This window comes from Ursus arctos, unplaced genomic scaffold (genome assembly GCF_023065955.2).
Source record: "Ursus arctos isolate Adak ecotype North America unplaced genomic scaffold, UrsArc2.0 scaffold_13, whole genome shotgun sequence".
NCBI classification, from domain to species: domain Eukaryota; kingdom Metazoa; phylum Chordata; class Mammalia; order Carnivora; family Ursidae; genus Ursus; species Ursus arctos.
Genome location: NW_026622797.1, coordinates 22,579,224 through 22,602,210, shown reverse-complemented (window position 1 = coordinate 22,602,210; position 22,987 = coordinate 22,579,224). Strand labels below are relative to the sequence as shown.

Here is a 22,987-nt window from a genome sequence, read left to right as displayed (position 1 = left end):
TTTGTGGTGTCTAAACTGCTATTAATCCTGTCCAGTAAATTTTTCATTTTAGGTATTTTTCATCTCCAGACATTCCATTTGTGTTCCTTTGTGCATGTTTTGTTTCTCTTCTCATTTTATTTATGGTTTCCATTAAATACATCATCATGATTTCCCAGTAATTTAATGTCACTGATGTTTCTGTTATTTTGTCATTGTTCAATCTTAATTGGGCTGTTCACATTCTCCTGCTTATTGCCATCTGTAGTAATTTTTTATTGGTTGCAGGACATAGTGGTGTTTAAGTTCTTGAATGTCTGGATATTATGGCCTTTGAACAGATTTGATCTGGCCAACAATTAATTTAGTTGCAGTTAAGTGTGATATGTTTGTGTCTTATTTTGTTTGTTTTTAGTTTGGGGGCAAGTCTAAAGTAGCTCTAAGGACAGGATAATCCTACTACTAAAGCATACCATACCATTTGGGGTCTCTACTAAATATCTTGGGTACGCATTTAGGACTCTTCACCCTGGTTGGAACTTGAATGCATCTCAGCTTTGGGGATGGTCCAGCTCACAGCTTCCATTCACTCTTTGACTTTGTGGCATTGTCATCTACATGTGCATCTTGTAGTATTCAGTTTAGCCTCAAGTTTATGCCTGTACAGATTTCTGGGATTCTTTTCTGCATGGCTTCTCTTCTTCAGAATTCTGCCCCGCCACTTATAGCTGCTTCAGTCATCCTGAGCTTTAATCTGTTTTCTCAACTCTACTAGACTGTATTCTGCCTGAGTCTCCACCTCCCCACTCCTTAGTTTCAAATGTGCCTCCAGGAAGAATGCTGGAATGACCAATGGTGTAGTCATCTCGTTTGTTTCCTTTCTCCAGGTGTCATGGTCTTCCCGTCTATTTATATTTGTGAAGAAGGGGTTCATATATTTTGTCTAGTGTTTTGTTGCTTATGGTGGAATGTCAAGTCTGGTTACTCCACCGTGGCTGGAATTAGAATCTGGTCTCATTTTAGTAATCAAGTAGTCACTTAGCTTTTGCTCCGTACTGGCACAATCTTTTAGTAAGAACTCAGGAGTAGCTTATATTTACTATATTATGACAGGAGCTCCAAAAATATTTGTTTAATGAAGGAATGAGCAAAGTAAATACCCTTTATTAGTAGATATTCATTCATAGTTTCCTTTTTATCTTTGACTCAGAAGTCCCTTCACAAAAGCTAATACTAACCATATAGCAAGTATTTACAATATACTTATGAATAGAGCAGTATATTCAGTTCTATTTATTGGAATAAAATTTTTTAAACATCAGTATAAATCATAATGATTCCTATTTGAGTGCCATGTTTATTTAACCTATCATAGCATCACTCTTCATAATTGCTTTTATATATCTTTTTTGTGTGTTTATATCATGCGTTTCATAGTTTTATATTTCTTATGTATAAGCAAGGATGTGTTAGAATGCTAATGTTTAGATTTTATGGAACTTTGAATTACACATACCTTCAGGATTAGTAAATGTTTATCTCCTAAATACCTCACATTAAATTAAAGTTAGGTTGGAAAGTATTTAATCCTTTTGCAAATGTGCCTCATTACTCATCTTCAAATAATATTTATTCATAAAAATAAACGCATTTCCTTGATGAAATAAATCAAATATATTTTCTTATAGATGATTTTAGCTACATATTTATTCTGCTTTAGTAGGTAATTTTCCATCTTAGACATTAATTTTTCATCATCCTGCTGCTGCCACAATGAATTACTTGTCTTGAGCTCTATATGAAAGTGATTCCTTTTTCTATCCTTTATGGCAAAAAAGATCTTCTAGTGTACTTGTTAATTTTCACAAGTACATTTAAGGTCTTTTTGCTTTTATTAATATTTAAAAATGTATCCCAAGATAATTTTCTGTATTTAAAAAGTAAACTGCATGAGATGTTCAGAAGTGTTAAAGCCAGGCCAGTTTTATCCTAAATATTTCCAATTCTGAGGTGATTCTTCCCAGTTTTTTAATTAGAGGTGTTATTATGTAATAAGGTCCTTGTAATTGCAAAGACTTAAATATGCATGTAAACCAAGAAAGAAAATGCATGTGGGTGAAACCAATTAACTATATTATCATTACATTGTATTTCAGGTAACGACCATCTGTGTTGAGGTTAACTTTTAAAGGATAGGAGCTGAAACTTGTTTTTATTTTATTTTATTGTTGTGAGGGAGGATGATAATGGCTGTGGTGGTATGAATTGGGAATAATTTGATTTTTGCTTCAAAGGAGATGTAGATATTCTCCATTTTTATTGTAAACAACAGAAGTAGTTAAAAATAATAACAAACTAGAAACTGAGAATTGTACTTTTTAGATATGAATAAGTCACTTAAATCACTTTCTCATGTAACAAGAAAACTGCCCGATTAATTTCTGCATGTTTGCTTAATGGTTAAGTCCTAGATGGCTGCCACTAAAGCCAATGTCAGCCTAATAATCAACCTCATTTTTTCAACCTTTCTATGCTGACTAGCCATTTATCCCCAAAGTTGGTTCACCAATTACACTCTACAGCCTACACTCCATGGATTGTAAGATTCAGTATTCACAGTGTTCACTACTCTGTTAGGAAGATAGGAGAAAGACCTAGGAACATGAAACTACTGTATTTCCTCACGTTATCATGATATCCTATTGGCCAATAGTATATTTGGGTAGTGAATAATTAATTAACGTCTGTTAAATTTTCTGTGCATGTTTTTGGGTGAGGTGGTTGTTCAGAGGGATTGACATATGTTTGAAATAGTCATTTGGGAGGTTGGGAAGGCAAGCGTTAAGCTCATTTGAGGTTGATAATTATGATATTTACAATGGTCAGTGGTCACTATTGCTCATATACAGGCACAGAGAAAGAGGATAGTTGGGTTTAAATGTGAGTGTTTTTTTGTCAGAGGCATTTGGTAAAAAAATTAAGGGGTAGAAGGAGATAGGGCTGTAAAGTTCTAGAAAAATACAAAATCAAAGCTGGTTGCAGAGAAAAATTACGGGGAGAGAAGACTGACTGTAATGAAGAAATAGACACCAGTGAACTGGCCACCTGTTGTAATAGGCGTAGTTTCATGTTGGAAGAAATGGAAATTGTGTTTAGTGTTGGTGATTAATATACTGATTTTGGAAGTATCACAGCTTGAGATTGTAATTTAATTATGGAGTGAGTGGCTTGTATGGGAGAGTGCATACAATTACTAGGGTTAATAAGAATTGAGAGCATGGTTCTGTGTATTAATTAGGATTAGATTTGCTTTCTTATTGCTGAAAATCCAAAATAACAGTAGCTAAGTCAGATAAGGACTCACTCCCTCATTTAAAACAAAGTCTGATGTTGTCAGTAACCAACGTGTGTCAATTCCATGAAGTCATCAGGGACCCAAGCACTTTCCAATTTCAAATTTTCAAGCCAACACACATGATTACCATTTCCAAGGTTGCCTTGTGGTCTAAGATGTCTACTAGTGTTTCAGTCATACCATTTCTGTTTTAGGCAGCAGGAAGGAGAAGGGGGAAAGTGTCAGTAGGATCTTTCCCCTGCTGTTATTTCTCCTTTAAGATTACTTCCAGAATTCTCTCCCAGCAACTTCTGATAACATGGTACCAGTCTTAGTTGAATGGCCATATTTGGCTTTGAAGAATGCTGGGAAATGTACTATTTTGGCTAGGTACATTACAATCCCCCCCCTTTAATAATGTAGGGGTCTCATTAGCAAAAAAGGTAGGAAGAAAGAATGTGGGCAGGCAGTTAGTAGTCTCTGCCACAAGTATTAATTATCCATGTGAACAGCCAGATTTTCAAGATTACGGAAGGACAAGGAAGGACCGTGAGGTCCTTGGTCAATTACGAGCATTAACAAGATCAGGTGGAAAAGAGGGACTTGAGCTTTAGACCAGTGTGTTTAGAAGACATTGAGAGAATACTGTAAGTAGCAGTGGGATGCAAAGAAAAAAACCTATCATGCTTTCCAATCCTGACATACGAAGAATGTAAGAGAATTTCTTCAAGTGACATATAGGGCTTAGTTAAGACAAAGAGGGAGAAGGAATCTGAGGAGATACAGGGGATTTTGGTGATTATAAAGCAGTAATTCCAGGGATTATGGTAAAAGAATGGGGGGCCCTGTGGAAGACATATGGGCTAGGTTGGGGTAAGAAAATACAGTTTATAGTTGAGGGGAGTAAGGATGTAATGAGTAGTGATTCTTAACCTTATGATCACCTATCCATATGAGTTAAAGAAATTAATCTCTAACATATTATGCAAGTTCTATATTATTTACATATTGATATACAAATACTATATTCTAAAAATACATGTATTATTAAAGATACAGAAACATAGAAATTTTTAAAGAATGATTAAAAATTATCAGTAGAAATGCTAAGATTTTCTTTTCCACATCCTAGCCAGTTATCTTGCCAATCCCTGGGATCATGGAGGTACCAAAGGCCACGGTTTCAATATAGCATAGGGTAGGGACTCTATTTGGGGAAATATGAGTAACCTGGCATGGAATTGATGCCTACTCTTAAGCAGAAGCCTTCCTCTTAAAAATAAGTGCAAGAACATATAAAATTCTTGGTAAAATTTTGGTAATACAGTAAGACATAGCAAGATTAAATTTGGGGGAAGAAAAAGCATATTATCACTTAGAGATACTGTTATGCTCTAGAGATGGCATTTGATCTGTGATCTCAGCAAATCAATTAGCCAGGAAACATAAAAAATAAAATATGCAGGGGTACTGGGTGGCTCAGGCGGTTGAGCATTGGACTCTTGATTTCAGCTCAGGTAATGATCTCAGGGTGTGGGATCGAGCCCCAGGTTGGGTTCTGTGCTCAGTGCTTAAGTCCGCATGTGTCCTCCCCCCCCCCCCCCCCCCCGCTCCTTCCCCAGCTTGTGCGCACACTTTCTCTCAAATAAAGTCTTTTAAAAATGATTTTTTAAAAAGTTAAAATATATTAAAGAGGGAACCACAAAATCATTAGAGAAAGGAGGGATCATTTATTAAATGTATTTGAGATAGGTGCTGGTAACTTGTGGAGGAGAGGAAATGCAAGTTAAAGAGTTAAATTTGAAAAATTAAAACCATAGGAAAAACAAGAAAAATCATGTAACTGAGTATCTAGTCCCTTAGAGATAAAAGAACTTTTCCAAGCTTAATATTTACAGGGAAATAATAGCTTTGAGCACATAAATATTTCAAGTCTCTGTGTTTTAAAACAGCATTCAGAAATTGAAAGATGGGGGCGCCTGGGTGGCTCAGTCATTAAGCGTCTGCCTTTGGCCCAGGGCGTGATCCCAGGGTCCTGAGACCGAGCCGGCATCAGGTTCCCTGCTCCGCTGGGAGCCTGCTTTTTCCTCTCCCACTCCCCCTGCTTGTGTTCCCTCTCTCGCTGGCTGTCTCTCTCTCTCTGTCAAATAAATAAATAAAATATTTAAAAAAAGAAAAAAAGAAAGTGAAAGATGGCATGATATTTGCAGCCAATATGTTTATTTTCCAAAGAGCTCATGTGATGTACCGTAGAAGAAGAAATGCAACAAAAACATTGGGAGAAGAAACCTGAACAGCTCACAAAGAGGAAGTGTTGGGGAGTTCAGTCACAGTTATAAGAAGAAAAGGAGCAAAGACAGGCACAGATCTTGAACAGCTCAGAAGAGATGTGACTGGTTTAAAAGGAGAAGGTGTTCAACCATGTTTTAAGAGGTGTGGGGGTGGGGAGAGATGACTAAAACCTTAGAGACAAATGGGTAAAGGACCTAGCCATGTTGCTAAAAAAAAAATATGACTGGTTAAAAAAAGGAAAAGGAAATTTGGTCACATTTGTTATCAAAGCAAGAGACATTTAAAATGAGCGGGTTTTTTTGTTTTTCAAATTAGAATTTGGTTTTGGGTCAAAGTGATACCCAGTGCTTGCTGGTGTGCAGAGAAAACAAAAGCAACATGCTTTTCATACTGTGTGGCGATGTAAATCTGTACAGTACTTTTGGAACTCCATTTTTTTTTCTCTCATTAATAACTAGATGGATCAAACCCTGAAATTTGATATGTGAAAATAAATCCATTAATAAGTTAAACATCAAACTCTGTAATATGAGATAGTCCTAAAAGCCTAAGTAGTAAAAAGTAGTTTCTTCAGATAAAGCTTTTAAAATTAAAAACAAAATAAATGTGTATCGTGTATCTTAATACATTTCTAAAGAAGCTACCATTGAGTAGGCATAATTGGAAATCTTGAGAGTAACTAACAGATACCAACCTATGTTACAAAGCTGTAGTAAATAAAGCGGTGATAGGCTAGTAGACTAATGAAGCAGGATAGACAGTATACAGAATTGGGCCCTTTTATCCCATGGAAGCTTAATATATGATAATGAATGATAAAAGTAGCATTTAAATCAGAATGAGCTATTCTTTCATCCATGTATTTATCTATTCAGAAAATGTTTATTGAAGGCCAAGCACTATCCTGGATGCCAAGGGTACATCAGCAAACCAAATAGACTAAAATAGTCATCATCACAGAGCTTAAATTCGAGTTGGAGGGGCGCCTGGGTGGCATAGCGGTTAAGCGTCTGCCTTCGGCTCAGGGCGTGATCCCGGCGATCTGGGATCGAGCCCCACATCAGGCTCTTCTGCTATGAGCCTGCTTCTTCCTCTCCCACTCCCCCTGTTTGTGTTCCCTCTCTCGCTGGCTGTCTCTATCTCTGTTGAATAAAAAAAAAAAAAAAAAAAAAAAATCTTTAAAAAAATAAATAAATAAATAAATTCGAGTTGGAGCCGGTGGATAAATAAGTAGATGATGAATACCTGTTAAAAGAACAGGAAAGCAGGGAAGGGGGATAGTGTTCACAAGATGCTGTTTGAGGGGAAAAACATATCCCTCCTTTATATTATATAAAGAACCGCCACAAGGCAATTTGTTGAAAAGCAAACAACGCAATGGAAAATTTGGCAGATTTTTTCTTTTATTTTGATAGCTACTCCTAATTCATAAAGGTGGATATAGAGCTATCCAGTAAATATGCAGTACTTTTTTAGTAGTGAAAAGGAAATATCACATAAAATCTTGAGACTGAGTAGTAAGTTCAATAATACCAGTTTTGATTTTTGTTTTTTGTGCTTTTTTTTTGTGGGTTTGGGGAAATGGTGCTTGCAGTATGTTGGAGATATAACTGCATATTGGTAATCTGTTTTGGAGGACAGTTTAAACAAAAACAAAAACAAAAAAACTGTTATCATCATGAATCTGTTACATTCTTTGGATAATATTTGTGTGTTCTTTATTTTTGTAAATAAGATCCATAGTAAATCAGAGTTTTATTTCTAAATTCACTTAGATTTTAAATCATTTATTAGACAGAACATGTATTTTAAACATTCAGTAATGGAAATTGTTCAAGTCATCTCATTTTTCTTTTCTTTGTAGGCCGTTTATATGCAATGCAAACTGGAATGAAGATTGATAGTAAAACTCCTGACTGTCGTAAATTTTTATCAAAGCTAATGGATCAGTTAGAAGCTGTAAGTTAAACGCTGATCATTTATTTCCTGATTGACGTTTAAGTGGCATTTTATTATATTTGTGGATGTGTATTTTGCCATTTTAGTTCTTCCTCTTGGCAGCCATCAAGCAATGTCATTACAAGTGAGGAAAAACTAGACACTTTTTTTTTTTATTTACATCTTACTGCTAAGGGAATTGTAAGCATAAGTTAAAGTAGATTTCAGTGTCTTTGCATATACCATTATATCTTGCTATTGTAGATGTTATTATAGATGACCTTTGAGTCGTTCTTTCATAAGTGACAAACCCTTTCTAATCTACTTCATACAATCACATGGATGATTGATTTGGGAGTTCTTAAATAGCTCTTACAATAATGAAATGGGCTATTTATTTAGTGAAAGGGACAATGCAGGGAATGGTATCAGATGCCTAATTTACTCTTTGTCTCACTCTTGGTACCAGGACAAGATAATTTTATGGTCCAGGCATTCTTCCCTGCTAGCAGAAAGGTGGTAGGTGACTAATGTATGAGTCACCTTCTTGAACCATGGTATAATTTTACAGGTTATATAGAGGCACCAATCCAGGGAAAATTGAATGGGTTAGATTGGGTGCCGGTGCAGGAAGGCAGGGGTAGCCATAGTAATACAACTTAATAATCAGGACTCCACCCTGTGCCTCCCCTGCCCAGCTGTCATGGTTTTTCTTTTAAAGTGTCAGGGTCTACTCATTAATTTATCTCTTCGAGTCTGTTATATTGATAGCTACAGCTTTTTTTTTTTTTTTTTTTTTTAAGATTTTATTAATTTGACAGAGAGACAGCGAGAGAGGGAACACAAGCAGGGAGCCCGATGTGGGGCTCGATCCCAGGACCCTGGGATCATGACCCGAGCCAAAGGCAGACGGTTAATGACTGTGCCACCCAGGCGCCCCTGATAGCTACAGCTTTTTATTTACTTTATTAGTTATGTGACCTGCTCAAGAGAATTAGAAACCTAAATATTTAACTAGTTGCATTAATATATGTAGAGCGATGAAATTTTAGATATATTAAAAATCAAAACATTTATAATAGCCCAGAGCTTTTATAAATATTGAAAGTTATTCAGATTAAAACCTAGCTACATTAGACAGCCATGGGCAGTAGGGTTCTAACTTGGTATGGATGTCTGGCCTTCTGACCCAGAGTCCCTGTCATTGCTACTATTAACCACCCACTGGACCTAGTGGCACCACTGATGGCAGTCCAGCTGCCCTTGAAGCCTCTCTGTCCTTCCGCTTCTAACGTGGCTTCTGTAGGAACAGGAAAAATTTGAGTACTCTTTTTTTTTTTGGAAGGTGAGGTTAGGGGATGAGAGGAGGAATGTGTCTCACACATAGTAGTACATTTATAAAATCATATTGCTAACAGACTTTGTATAGAATATATTTCTTTATTAATTTCACAATATAACAGTAATAACTGAAATACCTTATGGATAAGACAGAACTCAAAATAGTTCTTTATAATAAGCGAAGTCTAAAATCACATTTGTAAAGGAACTCAGCAGGAGTTTATTATTACCTAAAATAATGGGTAGAATAAATCTGTTCCATGGTGAGTCTATCCCATCTGCCTGTGCTGTAATGTTTAGATTAATTACAGTTGGAGAACTGAGTGTATTATGTTTTTGCTGCCAGATATTTCATGTTGCAGATGAGATGAAGTGACATATTCCGACTTTCTAAAATTAAATCCACTTCTAGAAGTAGATCTAGAATTAAAGTATTTCATGGTGTGGATATAGTAAACTAGTGTTACATGTGGGGTTTTTTTTCCTGTTTTTGTTCAGGAAAGCATAGCTAAAACATCCTTAGATTCCAACATTAAATCTCTTCTGGAACTTATATTTCTGTTGTATGAGAATATTTATTTTGCTGATTTTGTGAAGAATCCTGAAGCCTTTTTGAATTTAATTTTTTACTTTATAACATTTTCAAGAAAAGCCATTTTTAAACAGTAGTGTGGTACTCAGATCTAATATTCCAGAAAGCCATTTCATTCCAGTACAACAGTCTGAGTAAGATGTAGGAACTTTTAGTTTGTTGTGTTTAAAATATCGTGTAGGAAAAGGATGTACTGACTAAAAATTTACAGTTGTGAATTGTGTTAACGAGGTATATATTTGTCTAAATTTTAAAAACTTCTGTAATCCTTTTCTGAGTTTGTAATGTCATACTATAGAATTAGATCTGTGTTTTTACACAGTATGCTCTGGGCGATACTATTTTAGGATATAATGATTTCTGTAATCATATTTTATATATTTGATAGAAGAAATTGAAATGGGAATAAATTAAAATTTTACATTATGATTAGAGATTTTCCTAATTCCATTTTTAGGATACCTGATGGTATGTTGGCTATTATTTTGAAATATTTACCTGATGCTTTACATAGATAGTTGGATGTGTTATCTTTTTATTGTTGGTTATTTTGATTTTTAGAGCTGAATTATCCTTTCAGGTTATCATGACTGTGTTTCTTCAAAATTTTGTTAACACTGGATTTTATTCTAAAAACCCTTGGGCTGCGGCAGAGCAATTCTTGGGAGATTTCTTTGATACATCTTTTACTGAAATGAATGTAAAATAATTTTTAAAATTTTAAATGATTCTTAGGATTATTTGTATTTAAGCATACATTTCTGTGAGTCCAAAATCTTAAACTTTGTATCTGATTTAATTTTAGCTTAAGAAGCAGTTGGGTGATAATGAAGCTATTACTCAAGAAATAGTTGGTTGTGCCCATTTGGAGAATTATGCTTTGAAAATGTTTTTGTATGCAGATAATGAAGATCGTGCTGGACGATTTCATAAGTAAGTAAAGCAAAAGAAAAATTAAAATTGTAAGTTTAGTTACTGTGTAACTGGAATTATCCAATTTTCCATTGGATACTTTCAGACTTCTTGAATAATGATTTAGATTTTTTTTTAATTACTTGTAGAATGTCAGAAGAATGATTTTTGGTTTACAAGAATAATCCTGTCTTTTTAGAGAAAATGGCTGACAGAAGAATAGCCAGGGTAGATTTATTTTTTCAGTAATTATACTCCAAGTGGCCATTCTTTAACATTTGGTAAAATCTAAGAGTTGATTTTAGCCAGTGACAGCCTGGTACAATGATACTGATTTTTTAAATTATCGCAACCTGCTAATTCAAATGATTTGTTATTATTTTAATAATACTTAAATGCAAAGAAACGCACATGGCTTGATACAGATTTAGATAACACTGTAATTGCTTTTTTTTTTTCCTTAGGGCCTGTGCAAGTGCTGGTGGGGGTGGGGGAGACGGGACAGAGGGAGAGGGAGAGAGAGAGAGAATCTTTTTTTTTTTTTTTTTTTAAGATTTTATTTATTTATTGGACAGAGAGAGACATAGCGAGAGTGGGAACACCAGCAGGGGGAATGGGAGAGGGAGAAGCAGGCTTCCCGCTGAGTGGGGAGCCCGATGCAGGGTTTGATTCCAGGGTCCTGGGATCATGACCTGAGCCGAAGGCAGACGATTAACGACTGAGCCACCCAGGGGCCCGAGAGAGAGAGAGAGAATTTTAAGCAGACTCCATGCGTGGATCAGGGCTCCATCTCATGACCCTGAGATCACAACCTGAGCCAGAATCAAGAGTTAGACACTTAATCAACTGAGACACCCAGGCACTCCTCTTAATTTGCATTTTTTAATAAAAAGTATACTATAAAACCTTGCTGTAGTATATTTATTTATAATATGAATGTTGTTACTTTCTCCTAATAACAGATTACAGAAGGAGCTTCATTGTTTTCTTGAAATCTGATTTTATTTAAAACATTAATTACAGAGTACTTTTGTAAACACTGGAATTTTTTTTTTCTTACAGTTATATGACTAATTCTGCAGCTTAATGTTTTTCATTTAGCTAAACCAGTTTTCTCTTCTCTTTTAGAAACATGATCAAGTCCTTCTATACTGCAAGTCTTTTAATAGATGTCATAACAGTGTTTGGAGAACTCACTGATGAAGTGAGTGTACATTTTTTATTGTTTTGTTAGCCTAAGCTCAATATTGTTGCTCTTTATGAGTTTTGTAATTGCATTTCTTCCTTAGAGCAGCATGCCTGTCAGAAATGTAGTATAAACAAAAAATGTAATTTTAAATTTTCTACTGGCCACATTTGTAAAGTAAGATGAAATAATTCTTAATAATATATTTATAGTAAGTTCCTTAAATCTAGTGTGAATTTTACAGTTAGCAAATGCACAGCTACTTTGTTGGGCAGCACAAGTTTAGGGTTTGATTTTATTAAGTGCTTAAATATTACTATTCCTGTATGCTATTAAATTTCTACACTATTATTTGGTAAATAATTGGAGGCAGGGGCTTTTAGGACTTCGTTTTCTTATTTCATTTTTAATCAAATATTTTGATTTGTTTTATTGTAAAGTATACATAGAACTTGATATTTTTGAGGTACTTCATATCCATTTTAGCATTTTGTTTTTCATAACCTCTAAGATAAGTAGAGCATATATTCATTTTATACACGAGTAAATTGAGGCTAAGTGACAAACAGTTTATTGCTCTGAATTCAGTGTTGTTTTCACTGTAGCATGCTTTACCATTGGCATGGAAAATGTGTTTTTTGAGAGAGGAGATATTAATCTGAAATAGAAAGAAAAAAAGAGCTACAAATGAAGCTGATAAAGGCATGTTATATTAGTGATTTGAAATTTATGAAGAGTGTTGCTTTCTGTGACATGATTTTTTCCTAAATGATGAGCAGTTCATAGTGAAGTTCCAAACAAAGCAAAGTATAATCTATGTATGAGATGTTTACATTTTCATAAACAATACAGCAAAACTGCAAAAAATTTTTTATGTTTAAAACAAAGTTAGACTCTGGGCTTGATGATTATAAGCTAGGTTTTTGCATTACTGCAAAAGAGATGTGTAGGACATTTCAAGGTTGTGCCCAGTGAAGAACAATTTTTTATTATGTGGGACTGTCCCTTTTGTTTCAAAACATCAAGCATCCCCAGCGTTGCCCTCACAGCATTTCCCAATCATTCTGCTAACCAGAAACCACCCCCAGATATTTCTAAAACACCCTCTAGGGTATGGGGCAATGCCCATTGAAAAGTCATGTTTTCTAGTTGCCTTGAGACAGAGTAGTATAAGAGAAAACTGAGACCTGGAGCATGAAACCTAAAATGCTTCCCAGTGGTTATACCTTTTTTTGTATTCTGAAGGCCCTGTGAATCCACTCTGTTTAGCTCCCTCTCTACTCCCATCTTGTGTTATGACTGATTTGGAGTTCTTTTTCCTCTTTTTCTGGTGTGTGGCACTATGCTAGCTACTTGAAGATACAGAAGTGGTTTAAACATGATGATGGACTAGTCCTCTTTGAAGTTTTAGATAGTTCGTATGGTTTTAGAAAGTACCAGGTAGGGTGAAGGAGAATAATGAGTTCAGATTAAAAAAATAAGTCGTAAGACAGATCAGACAGACAATAAAAGGCCTGGAACCTTCAGTTAGTGGATTTTTTTTTTTTTTTAAGATTTTATTAATTGGACAGTACAAGCAGGTGGAGAGGCAGAAGGAGGGGGAGAAGCGGGCTCCCGGCTGAGCCTGGAGCCCAGTACAGGGCTCAATGCTGGGCTCGATCCCAGGACTCTGGGATCATGATCTCAGCCGAAGGCAGACGCTAACTGACTGAGCCACCCGGGCGCCCCATTTAGTGGGTTTTTTGAATAAAGAACTATATTCTGGTGTGCTTTCTGTGATAGGAATCTGTGGAATGAACTAGGCTTAGGCTGAGGAAGAACTACAAGTCATTTGACAAAAGAAGTAGTTAATGATTATTGTAGAACTTTGTACAAGGTGGGTTTTTTATTTGAGGAAAAATAGTATGTGCAGACAGATTGTAAAATCTGAGGTGTAGGTATGGCATCCAGAAATAAATCAGCATGAGACTCTTGGAAATAAGACTAGAAATCTGAAAAGCAGAGATGACAATTCAAGTTAGATTAGACACACCCTCACGTAAGAGGACAGTTTTGAAAGAGAAGATGGTCAAGTAAACATCCTGGTAAACACTTACATTGAAAATGCAAGAGGAAGACGTGAATACAGAAATAAAGAAGCGGAGATACTCAGGATATCAGAGAAGATTATGATACAGCAGAGTGACAGAGTAGCAGATCCATTTGCGCAGTACTTCCAAGAGGGCTACTCCTTGCCTCCTCCCACCTGCTCCTACTTAGGGAAGCTGCTCCCCTATCTCAGAAGGAAGACCAGGGTCCTTTGAACTTACAGATGCCAACCACGAGGACCCCAGATAATAGGTAAAGTAATAGATACAGGAAAAACAAAATGTTTAGAAGTCTTAACTGAGTAATGCAGGTTTTGCTTTTTTTTTTTTTTTCTGATTTAAAAGATACATAGGTAACCTGCACACATAATTAGCGTGAGGTTCATCTGCATTTCAGAAAAAAGTCTAGGTTTATATTTACATATCCTTAACAAAGAACAACTTCCTTAGTTACTCAAATGTTGCAACTAGGGCAGGACTCTGAGTAGGGCAAAGGAAAGGGCTTCCAAAGGAGTGGGTGAGATTGTTTAGAGACTGAGGATGCTAAAGGATGTATGTAGGAACAGAGTAAAGGGTCATTTTCCCAGAATGTTGGCACTCTTTTCTTTCCCTGTCTCACCACCCAGCCTGCTACCTGAGCTCTTCTGCCTTGCCTGGTACTAGACTACAGTAGGAAATAGCATCTGTGTTGGTGGTTAAAGGACCCAGCTAGCTGGAAGGGTCTGAAATGGTACAGAGAAAAGAAGTTAGGCATTCTAAGGCCAGCCTGAAAGGGAAGTTCTTGTTGTTATTTGATTGGGTTGAGGTTATTCCTTGGGTCTTCATCATGTAAGTCACCATGTAAGTCATGCATATTTCAATCAAGGAATGTGTGTATGCACAATTAGTGTTTAATGATCTGTAGGTGCTTTTCACTAATTTACACATGTCGGTTATAACGTGCAAAATTTGGACATTCAGTGAAAGTTGTGTATATCAAAATTTACAAACTGCTTGACATACAGTGCTGATGCTTCTCATATTCAGTATCATACAGTGATCTTATCCTTACATGACTTACGAACTGACTTGCCGGTGAACTAAGGTTGACTTAATACATAAAGTCAGCCAACAAGGAAAGTAAAATATGGGTGAGACTGTTGATCTGCCACTAACATAATCCCTAGGCCAACCAGTTTGTCAGCCTAGTTACAAATTCTTTTTTTCTCTTACTTTAATGTTGTTTTTTCTAGCTGTGATTTACCAGCTTGTCTTTGGTATAGATGACCAGGATGGTGATGGGCATCAACCCTTTCCCGTAGGTCCTCGTTGCTGTCTTAAGAAAATCTAGGGCTTGTACTTATTTTCTTGTGATTTAAGCCTGATATGCCTAAAACAAGGCACAAACTCTTATAACATTTTTTACTTCAAAATAACTATTAAAAAGATGAGCTGTTTAAAAACTGTGGGTATAAACTGGTCACTCAAATCATTTAGCAGTTTTAACTCATTCCCTCCTTTCCGCTTCCACTATAGTTACATCCTGTACTTGGAAAACACTAGCAGAGACACAGACAGGAAACAGAAAGGTGGGAAAAGAATGAGTTTAAGGATTTCAGGTAGGCAGATTTTTTTTTTTTTTAAATATATCCTCCTGTGGGTATAGTTCAGGACTCTATAACTTATTCATTCATTTATAAGGTAAGTATAGTGCTGCATTTAACTACAGAATACACCAGAGCTTCTTAACAAAGCTAAAACATTCCTCAAAAATAGTTGTTTTCCTTGCTTCTCAAAGAGCGCTCTTTTGAGAAACACTAAAATCTTTAACAACAGAAAATGGGAGGGGAAAGGCATTATAATTGTCTCGTAATTTTTTGTGTATTTTAAAATACTCTTTAATTTTATCGTCTTGATGAACAAGGGAATGGTGGTTTTTAAATTAACGTTTTCTAAAGTTTTTAAAATACTCATTTGTTCGCTATCAGCTCTGAAATTTATTTTAAAAGGAAAGAGAGAGTGATTGTCAGAGGCAAGCCCCACTGAACTCTAAACCAAGAAATCATTTTACTTCTTTGGACTTGGTTTTTCTTCTGTAAGGTGGGAAGCCTGGATGAGTAGGTCTCTGAGGCCCTCTGCAGCTCCACCAGTCTCTAGGAGTATATATTCCACACGGGGGAGAGGTGATGGGAAAGGAACAAAAGACAAAGATGAAAAAGCAAACAGAAAAAGAAAAGGAGAGAGACAAAAATAGTTTTCGGCTAGAAGATACAAAAGGAGGGGTGAAAACTCTATAGGAGGTTGTATAAACGAAAGTAAAAAGTAGACCCACTGAAAATACGATCACACAGAACAAATTTCTAGTAGGAGGAAGGGAGAAGAAAGCTAGCATTGCAGCGTGGGGAGTGGGCAAGCTGAACACCTGGGGCCTTCTGTATGACATTTGTATGTGAAGATTTTGAATCTTCTAATTAAATTATTTTTTAGTTAGCATTCTAGTTTTTTTGTTGTTGTTGTTTTTGTTTTTGTTGTTGTTTTACTAGGCCACTGGTTCACAAGCTGTATGACTGCAGTTTACCTAATTTATTTTCCTATTTGGGCTTCTTCTTCTCTACAATATATTTTCCTCTGTTACTGTAACACTTTCTGGCATTGCAAGTCCAGGCTCCTGCCTGTGGTACTTCTTCCCAATCCTCTTTTATGTTGTTTCATGTTCGTCAGACCAGTCTCCTTACTGCTGTTCGGTTTCTACCATTAATAACTGTTGTGTGTTTAGCCTGCTTGCCTAAGCCTTACCTTCTCTTCGAGTCTGTTACATTACTCTTGCCCATTCTCTCAACTGTTCCACCTCTAGAGTATGAATATTATACTATAATATATTGCTTTAAGTTTTATAGATTATATTTTGGAATAAATTATAGCACAAGTCCTTGCAAGAGGGGACTTTGTCTCATTCTACTCTTACATCTTCTTTGGCACTGAGTGTAAATTTTCACCCTGAGTAAAATCTCAGAGTAAAAAACAATGGCTGATAGTTGATGTTTCAGATGTTGCTACAGTTCAGCTTTTCATTTTTCTATCTGTAGGTGGAGATGATGTTCAGACTCGTTTACACAGAACTTATTTCTTAAGTCTTCTAAAATGTACTAGCTCTCATTTACTCACAGGATTTTTCTTGGTTATTTCCTGTTATTTTTCCTTTTAAATTCACATCATTATTCATAGTTGCACAAAAATAAAGTCTGTATTTTCTTTAGTCTACAATTGGTTTTTTAAAATATTTTACCTGCCACTATTCTGTTTTTTAATTCTTCTATCTCTGTTTTAGTTATACCTATTTAACTCTTTTAACTGTGCCTTGTGTAATTCCATCTCAGTATTTAAATATGTTGTATAAACCTCTAGCATTTCTATAGCTATATAGAAATCAGTGTCCCAGTTTTAGGGCTAGAATCACCAGAATATATATTAACATTTTTAATTTTGTATTTTAAAGCAAGGGATGTTCAAAACAAATACTTCGTTTTCCTCCTTTAGCATCTTTTGCAGTCTGTTCATGGCCAATACTGTTGAAAGACTTTTATTGTATTTTAGTTTGTTTCACTTCCAGCATGTTGGGGAGCAGACAGCATTTTGCCTTTTTTCCTTTGTAGTCTTTCGTTTAGGTTTAATAGTGCTAATTTAGGAAGAATATAAAAATCACAGGTAAAAGATGATAATACTATTCTTATCTATTGAGTTTCTGCTAATTTGGAGGGAATCAAGTGAATATGGTGTGCTTTTCTGCCCTCACAGAACTTGTGTTCTAATGTGGGAAGAAAAGCAAAAAACTAATCATGAAGACATATGATATAGTAATGATAGAGTACAGGCTAGACATTTCACTCCTGCCATTTGCCTGGCAGTATGCCTAGACAATTTAGATACACCTTATTTCACCTTTTACAACTCTGAATTACAGTAAGAAAACCAAGAGTCTGGAAAATAAATTAAGTACCTTGTCCCCAGATGCTATGGCCCAGAACAGTGTTCTCAAACTCTGTGTGATGAACATCCAGGTTTTTTTTTAATTTGTAATTTCCATTCTGTTGCAGACTGATAGTTTTGTAAAATACAAATAATTATTGAATTATTTAAAAAGTTAAAAAAAGACCTGTAAAATCCAAGCCTAATTTGTTGTTTTCTAAATACTCTCAGTTTCTGTACAGTCTTGTCACAAACTCATATACGGTTTGCACACTGGGCCTGGGACCGCATTTTGATTGGCAGTGATCTGGAGCCCTCTCTGGAAGCCCCCAGGGAATCCTGTTTATACCAGTCTGACTTTCCCTGCTCAGAAAACAGCTTTGCAGATCTCTGCAGTGATTATGTATGTGAACAGCAGGTTGGGAAGGAAGTAATCTGTTTAAAGTATCCATTTGTACTGAAAGGTTCTGAATTAAGCAACATCTTATTGATAACCTAGGAAGCCATGGTGGACCAGGAGAAGATTCATGCGCTTACAAAAGCATGTGTTCAGGACATACACCATACCTTAGGTTTTCATGCTCTTACTGTATGTACACTGAAGGTCTCATTCTTAGCAGTTACAATAACAGAAAAATATGAGGATCGTCTCTCTTACTAGAGTAGGAATTCCACATACTTTAAATTCATTTCTGTGTAATGATTGCCAAGAACAGTGTCTTGCACCTAACAATCAATTGTGAATGAGTGGTGTATGTTTGCATGCAGTGTTAAGATAATGTGACTAATAATACTACAGGCATTGGCCTCAGAAGTCCATACGCCACTTCATAACTGTGTGACTTTGGTAAGTTATTTGAATTATGTAAGCCTGTTCCCACGTCTATAAGGTGAAGAAAATTGTAGTATCTGTTTCGTCAAGTACTCCTAGACTTCAAATGAGAAATGTATGTAAAGCTTTTAGTAAGTAGTAGATGCTTAAAAAAACAGGAGTTCTTGCTTTTACTAGTAGGTGGATAATGGTCTAGTGTGCTATATTTACAAAGGGCATCAGCAAATACATGAAAACTTTAATGGGAACTATCCTAAACTCAATTTTATGTACTTACTTAACATGAATCTGTTAAAAAAAATAGAGAGCCATTATATATTACTACCATATTTGGAGGTCCAACATGTGCAGTTGGAGTCCCAAGAAAGAGAGTGGAGGGAGAATGTAGAAGAAAAGATATTTGAGGAAATAATGACCGTAGTTTTTCTAAATTGGATCCAGCAAATTCAGTGAACCCCAAGTAAAATAAATAAAAAGAAATCACACCTGAGAATATTATAGGCAAACCAGTGAAGTTCAGTGACGAAAGAGAGAATCTTGAAAGAGCAGTCTTGGCAAACAGTACATTATACACAAGGTAACAGTGCTTTGAAGGATGGTTGACTTCTCATTTTTTAAAAAAGTGGCAAAATGATAATGAAATTGACATATTTAAAGTACTGAAAGAAAAAAGAAAGAAAAACAAGCAAAAAAACCCCCCCATAATTCAGAATTCTATATAGACAAAGCTATCCTTCAAAATATGAAGGTAAAATAAGACATTTTCAAGCAAATTAATTCATTGCTAGCAGATCTGCTCTAAAGAACTAAAACAGCAGAAACAAAGTTTTTTTTTAGACTGAAGGAAATGATACCAGATGGCAACTTGGATTTATAGGAAGGAGTGAAGTACACTGGACATAGTATGTAGGTAGATAACATTTTTTAAAAAGCTATGTGTTTTCTCTTTTCCTTCATTTCTTTAAAAGATATATGCCTATTTAAGTAAAAATTATTATAACTGTACATATTTGGTAAAACCAAAAGAAGGCAGAAAAAGGGAAGAGAGGGTAACAAAAACAGATGGGACTAATGTAAAACAACTGGCAAATTTGAATACAGTTATATCAATACATACTATAAATGTAAATGGACTAACACTCTAAAAATAGAGACTTTCAGACTAGATTGAAAAACCAAGCTATAACTTTATACTGTTTACAAGAGACACCTTTTAAGTACAGAAACACATATTTTGAAAAAGAAAGGCTAGAAAATATTCAACACAGATACTAAGTATATAAAAGTCCAAGTGAACACATTAATATTAGACAAAGTAAACTTTAAGAAGATGTGTTAGTAGAGGTGAAATGGGACATTTAATAGCAATAAAGGTTCAGTTCATCAACAAGATATTACAGTTATAGATGTACACATAATAACAGTTTTATATGAAACAAAAATTGATAGAAATAAAAATACAGAAAAATTCATAATCATAGTTTGAGATGTTAACACTCCCTCAGTCGTTAGAATAAGTAGTTTAAAAACAGTAGTTAATAAAGACTGGCCAAATATTGGCTAGAATGTGGAAAAACAAGAGCTTTCATACATTGCTTGGTGAAAATGATAAATGGTATAACCGCTTTGGGAAAAGATTTGGCAGATTTTTGTGAAGTTAAATATACACCTACCCTTTTACCCAGCAGTTCCTCCTTGGTGTTTATCCAAGAGAAATGAAACTTATGTCCAGAAAAAGACTTGTTCAGGAGAGCTAATAGGAACTTTATTCATAATAGCCCAGAGCTGGAAACATCCCAGATGTCTACTGACAGAGGACTTGATAAATGAATTGTGCTGTACTGAATTCTAAAAAGGTAGTACTGATACACCCTACAACATGGATAAATCTTAAAGGGATTATGCTGAGCAAAAGAAGACTCAAATAATACAAACTGATTCCCTTCACACAAAATACTCCAATATACAAATTTATTCTATTGAAAAAGTTAGGATTTGTATCTGGGCGGGGATGGTGCAAGAACAAATTGATCTGAAAAGGGTTATAAAGGAACCTTCTGGGGAACTAGAAGTGTTATATTTTTGATAGGAATATATTTTGTATAGGTATATCTATTTGTCAGAACGACCTAACTTATACACAAGATTTATGCATCTCAAGGTATAGTATTACTGCAAAAAATTAAATATTGAACTGTTTTTTGTAGGTTTGATTTTTCTTAATGCTGTTGGGTTGGCAATTCTAAAACTGCTTACTCTGTATTCTAGGATTGAGCAAATGAGTAAATACACTGAGAGAACTAGGTTTCTCACTTATGGGGAAAGAATTACAGTAGGATGCGAGAAGACTAGATTGGATTATGGTGTTGGATTGGAATTGGATATGTCTATATTATTCATACTTTTAAATATATTAGATAAATAGAACAAAGTAGATACATGTGGTAGTATAGTGATTATGTAGTAGCATAGGTAGTATGTATGTATGCTATAACTGTATATATGTATAGTATGTATATTTGTATATATACATAGAGCATACATATGTAGATGAGTGTATACATGCACATAAAATTTAATTCTTATATCTCCGTACTGAAGGGACCTAGAAGCAGTGATGCACCAATAGCAGTGAGAGCACCCCAGTGTCTGATTTTGGGTTCTAAATACCATTCAGCTATGAAAGGAACCAGGACTCTTACAGAAAAGGCTGAATTTAGGACTGGGTCAGGAAATGTACTAGATGAATTGGACCTTTGTCTTGTGCCAGAAAGTAAAATCTTCATATGGTCTTGGGGACATGTCAGAAGGATCCAGAAGCCAGCTGGAAAGTGTTTCCACTGTCCCATGTCAAATTGTCAGGGACAGTTTGAGCATCAAAATAAGGAATGATAGTAATAGATGAAAACTCATCAAATAAAATAAGAATCAGTGGGTCTGAAACATACAGAGAAATACATGAATGAATGAATGAATGAATAATAGAAAAATAGAGAATCCCCTTTAAAATAGAATTCTAATAAATACAGAAATAATGATGGAGGTAGAAATCATTAATGGGGCTTAAAACTAATAGGTGGGAAGTTTGATGAAGAGCAGGATATTTACTTTAGTCTCTAATGTCTTCCCTCAAATTGCTTATTAATTTTAAAGGGGGAATAGTAAGTTTCTACTGTAGAAAGCTGTCTGACACCACTTTAACCAAGTCATCAAACCTGACACAACCAGTATTGGGACCAGCCAATACCATATGACTTCTAATAAGGCGAAGTGAGAAAGACAAACATCACTTCAGTGCTAATCCTGCTAAAAATGCATAACCTGAACCTAATCATGAGGAAACATCAGATAAATCCTAAAAAATAGATGTTTTACAACTAGGCTGGGTTTTTTTTGTTTTTATTTTTGTTTTGTAATGTTAAGGTCAAGAAACATTAACAAAGGCTGTTTCAGATTAAAAACTAAAAAGACATGACAACTGAATAATGCAAACTTCTTAAATTATTTAACCCAAGGGAGAAATAACTACTGGGGACACTATTGGTACAATTGACAGAATTTGTTGGAACTGTGGATCAGAGAGTATTCTTGTAAAAGTGTTAAATTTCCTGATTTTAGTAACCCTTGTGTATGAGATTGTCCTGGATCCTAGAAAATGCGTAAAGAAAGGGTAAGAGGCACAGTGACTTCCAACTTAATCCTAAATGATACAGAAAAAATGCATATATAAATAAGCAGTTTGCATATTAATAATGCATAAATATGTGTATATTATTGGATCAATAAAACTGTAAACTTGGGGAATCTGAAAAGTATATGGCAGTATCTCGTACTCTTTGTAAAACTTTTTTCTATGATTGATAAAACGGTATAAAATAAAAAGTTACTTAACAGAACTATAGATATATATATTATTTTATGTATTTTTTAAATGTTGAATAAATCTCCATTAGGAAAAACACGTAACTTCTGACTATAAATACTTCAGTATTTGAGTCATTGTGGTAATAAATTTGTTGAATATATATTTTTCAAGCATTTCTCATTGTATTTTGTCCATTGTTCTGGGAGTTTAACAGACCCCTTGTTTGTATACTATATTTGGGGGAATTGAGGGACTAAGAATATAAAAGTATTATCTTTGATGTTACCACCAAGTTGGAGATAAGTCCTTTCTTTTGTATCATTAACTGCTTTGAAATGTTATGAAAACTGTGGATTCTCTCCGATGCATTTATGTATTGCATTTTTGCATATAATTGAGAGGGTTTCACAGACACCCTCAACTCTAACCACTGACCCTTCTTTGCGAGCCTAAGTCAAAACTGTGTACAAGTGTAATATTCACATTTATTCATTAGGAAAAATGTTGTACTCCAGTTCAGTGTTTTTCAAAGTATGGTTCCAAGACAACCACCTTCAGAATCATTTGGGTTATTTGATTTTAAAAAAAGATGGATTCCCAGAATCTACTATCCTTTCCTTCATCAGCAAATATTGTATTAAGCTCTACGATACATCAAGCATGGTTCTAAGCACAAGTAATGTG

At 35.1% G+C, this 22,987-nt stretch overlaps 1 protein-coding gene across 4 annotated transcripts in view; it reads left to right on the top strand.

Annotated features, from left to right (window-relative positions):
* VTA1 (vesicle trafficking 1) overlaps positions 1-22,987 on the top strand; it is a 64,094-nt gene that overhangs the window by 11,877 nt on the left and 29,230 nt on the right. For all 4 annotated transcript variants that reach the window (XM_026504914.4, XM_044386379.3, XM_057311009.1 and 1 more), the window contains 3 exons: positions 7,470-7,564; positions 10,282-10,409; positions 11,517-11,592. In XM_026504914.4, coding sequence (XP_026360699.1) covers positions 7,470-7,564; positions 10,282-10,409; positions 11,517-11,592 — 299 coding nt within the window. The remainder of the gene's footprint in view (positions 1-7,469; positions 7,565-10,281; positions 10,410-11,516; positions 11,593-22,987) is intronic.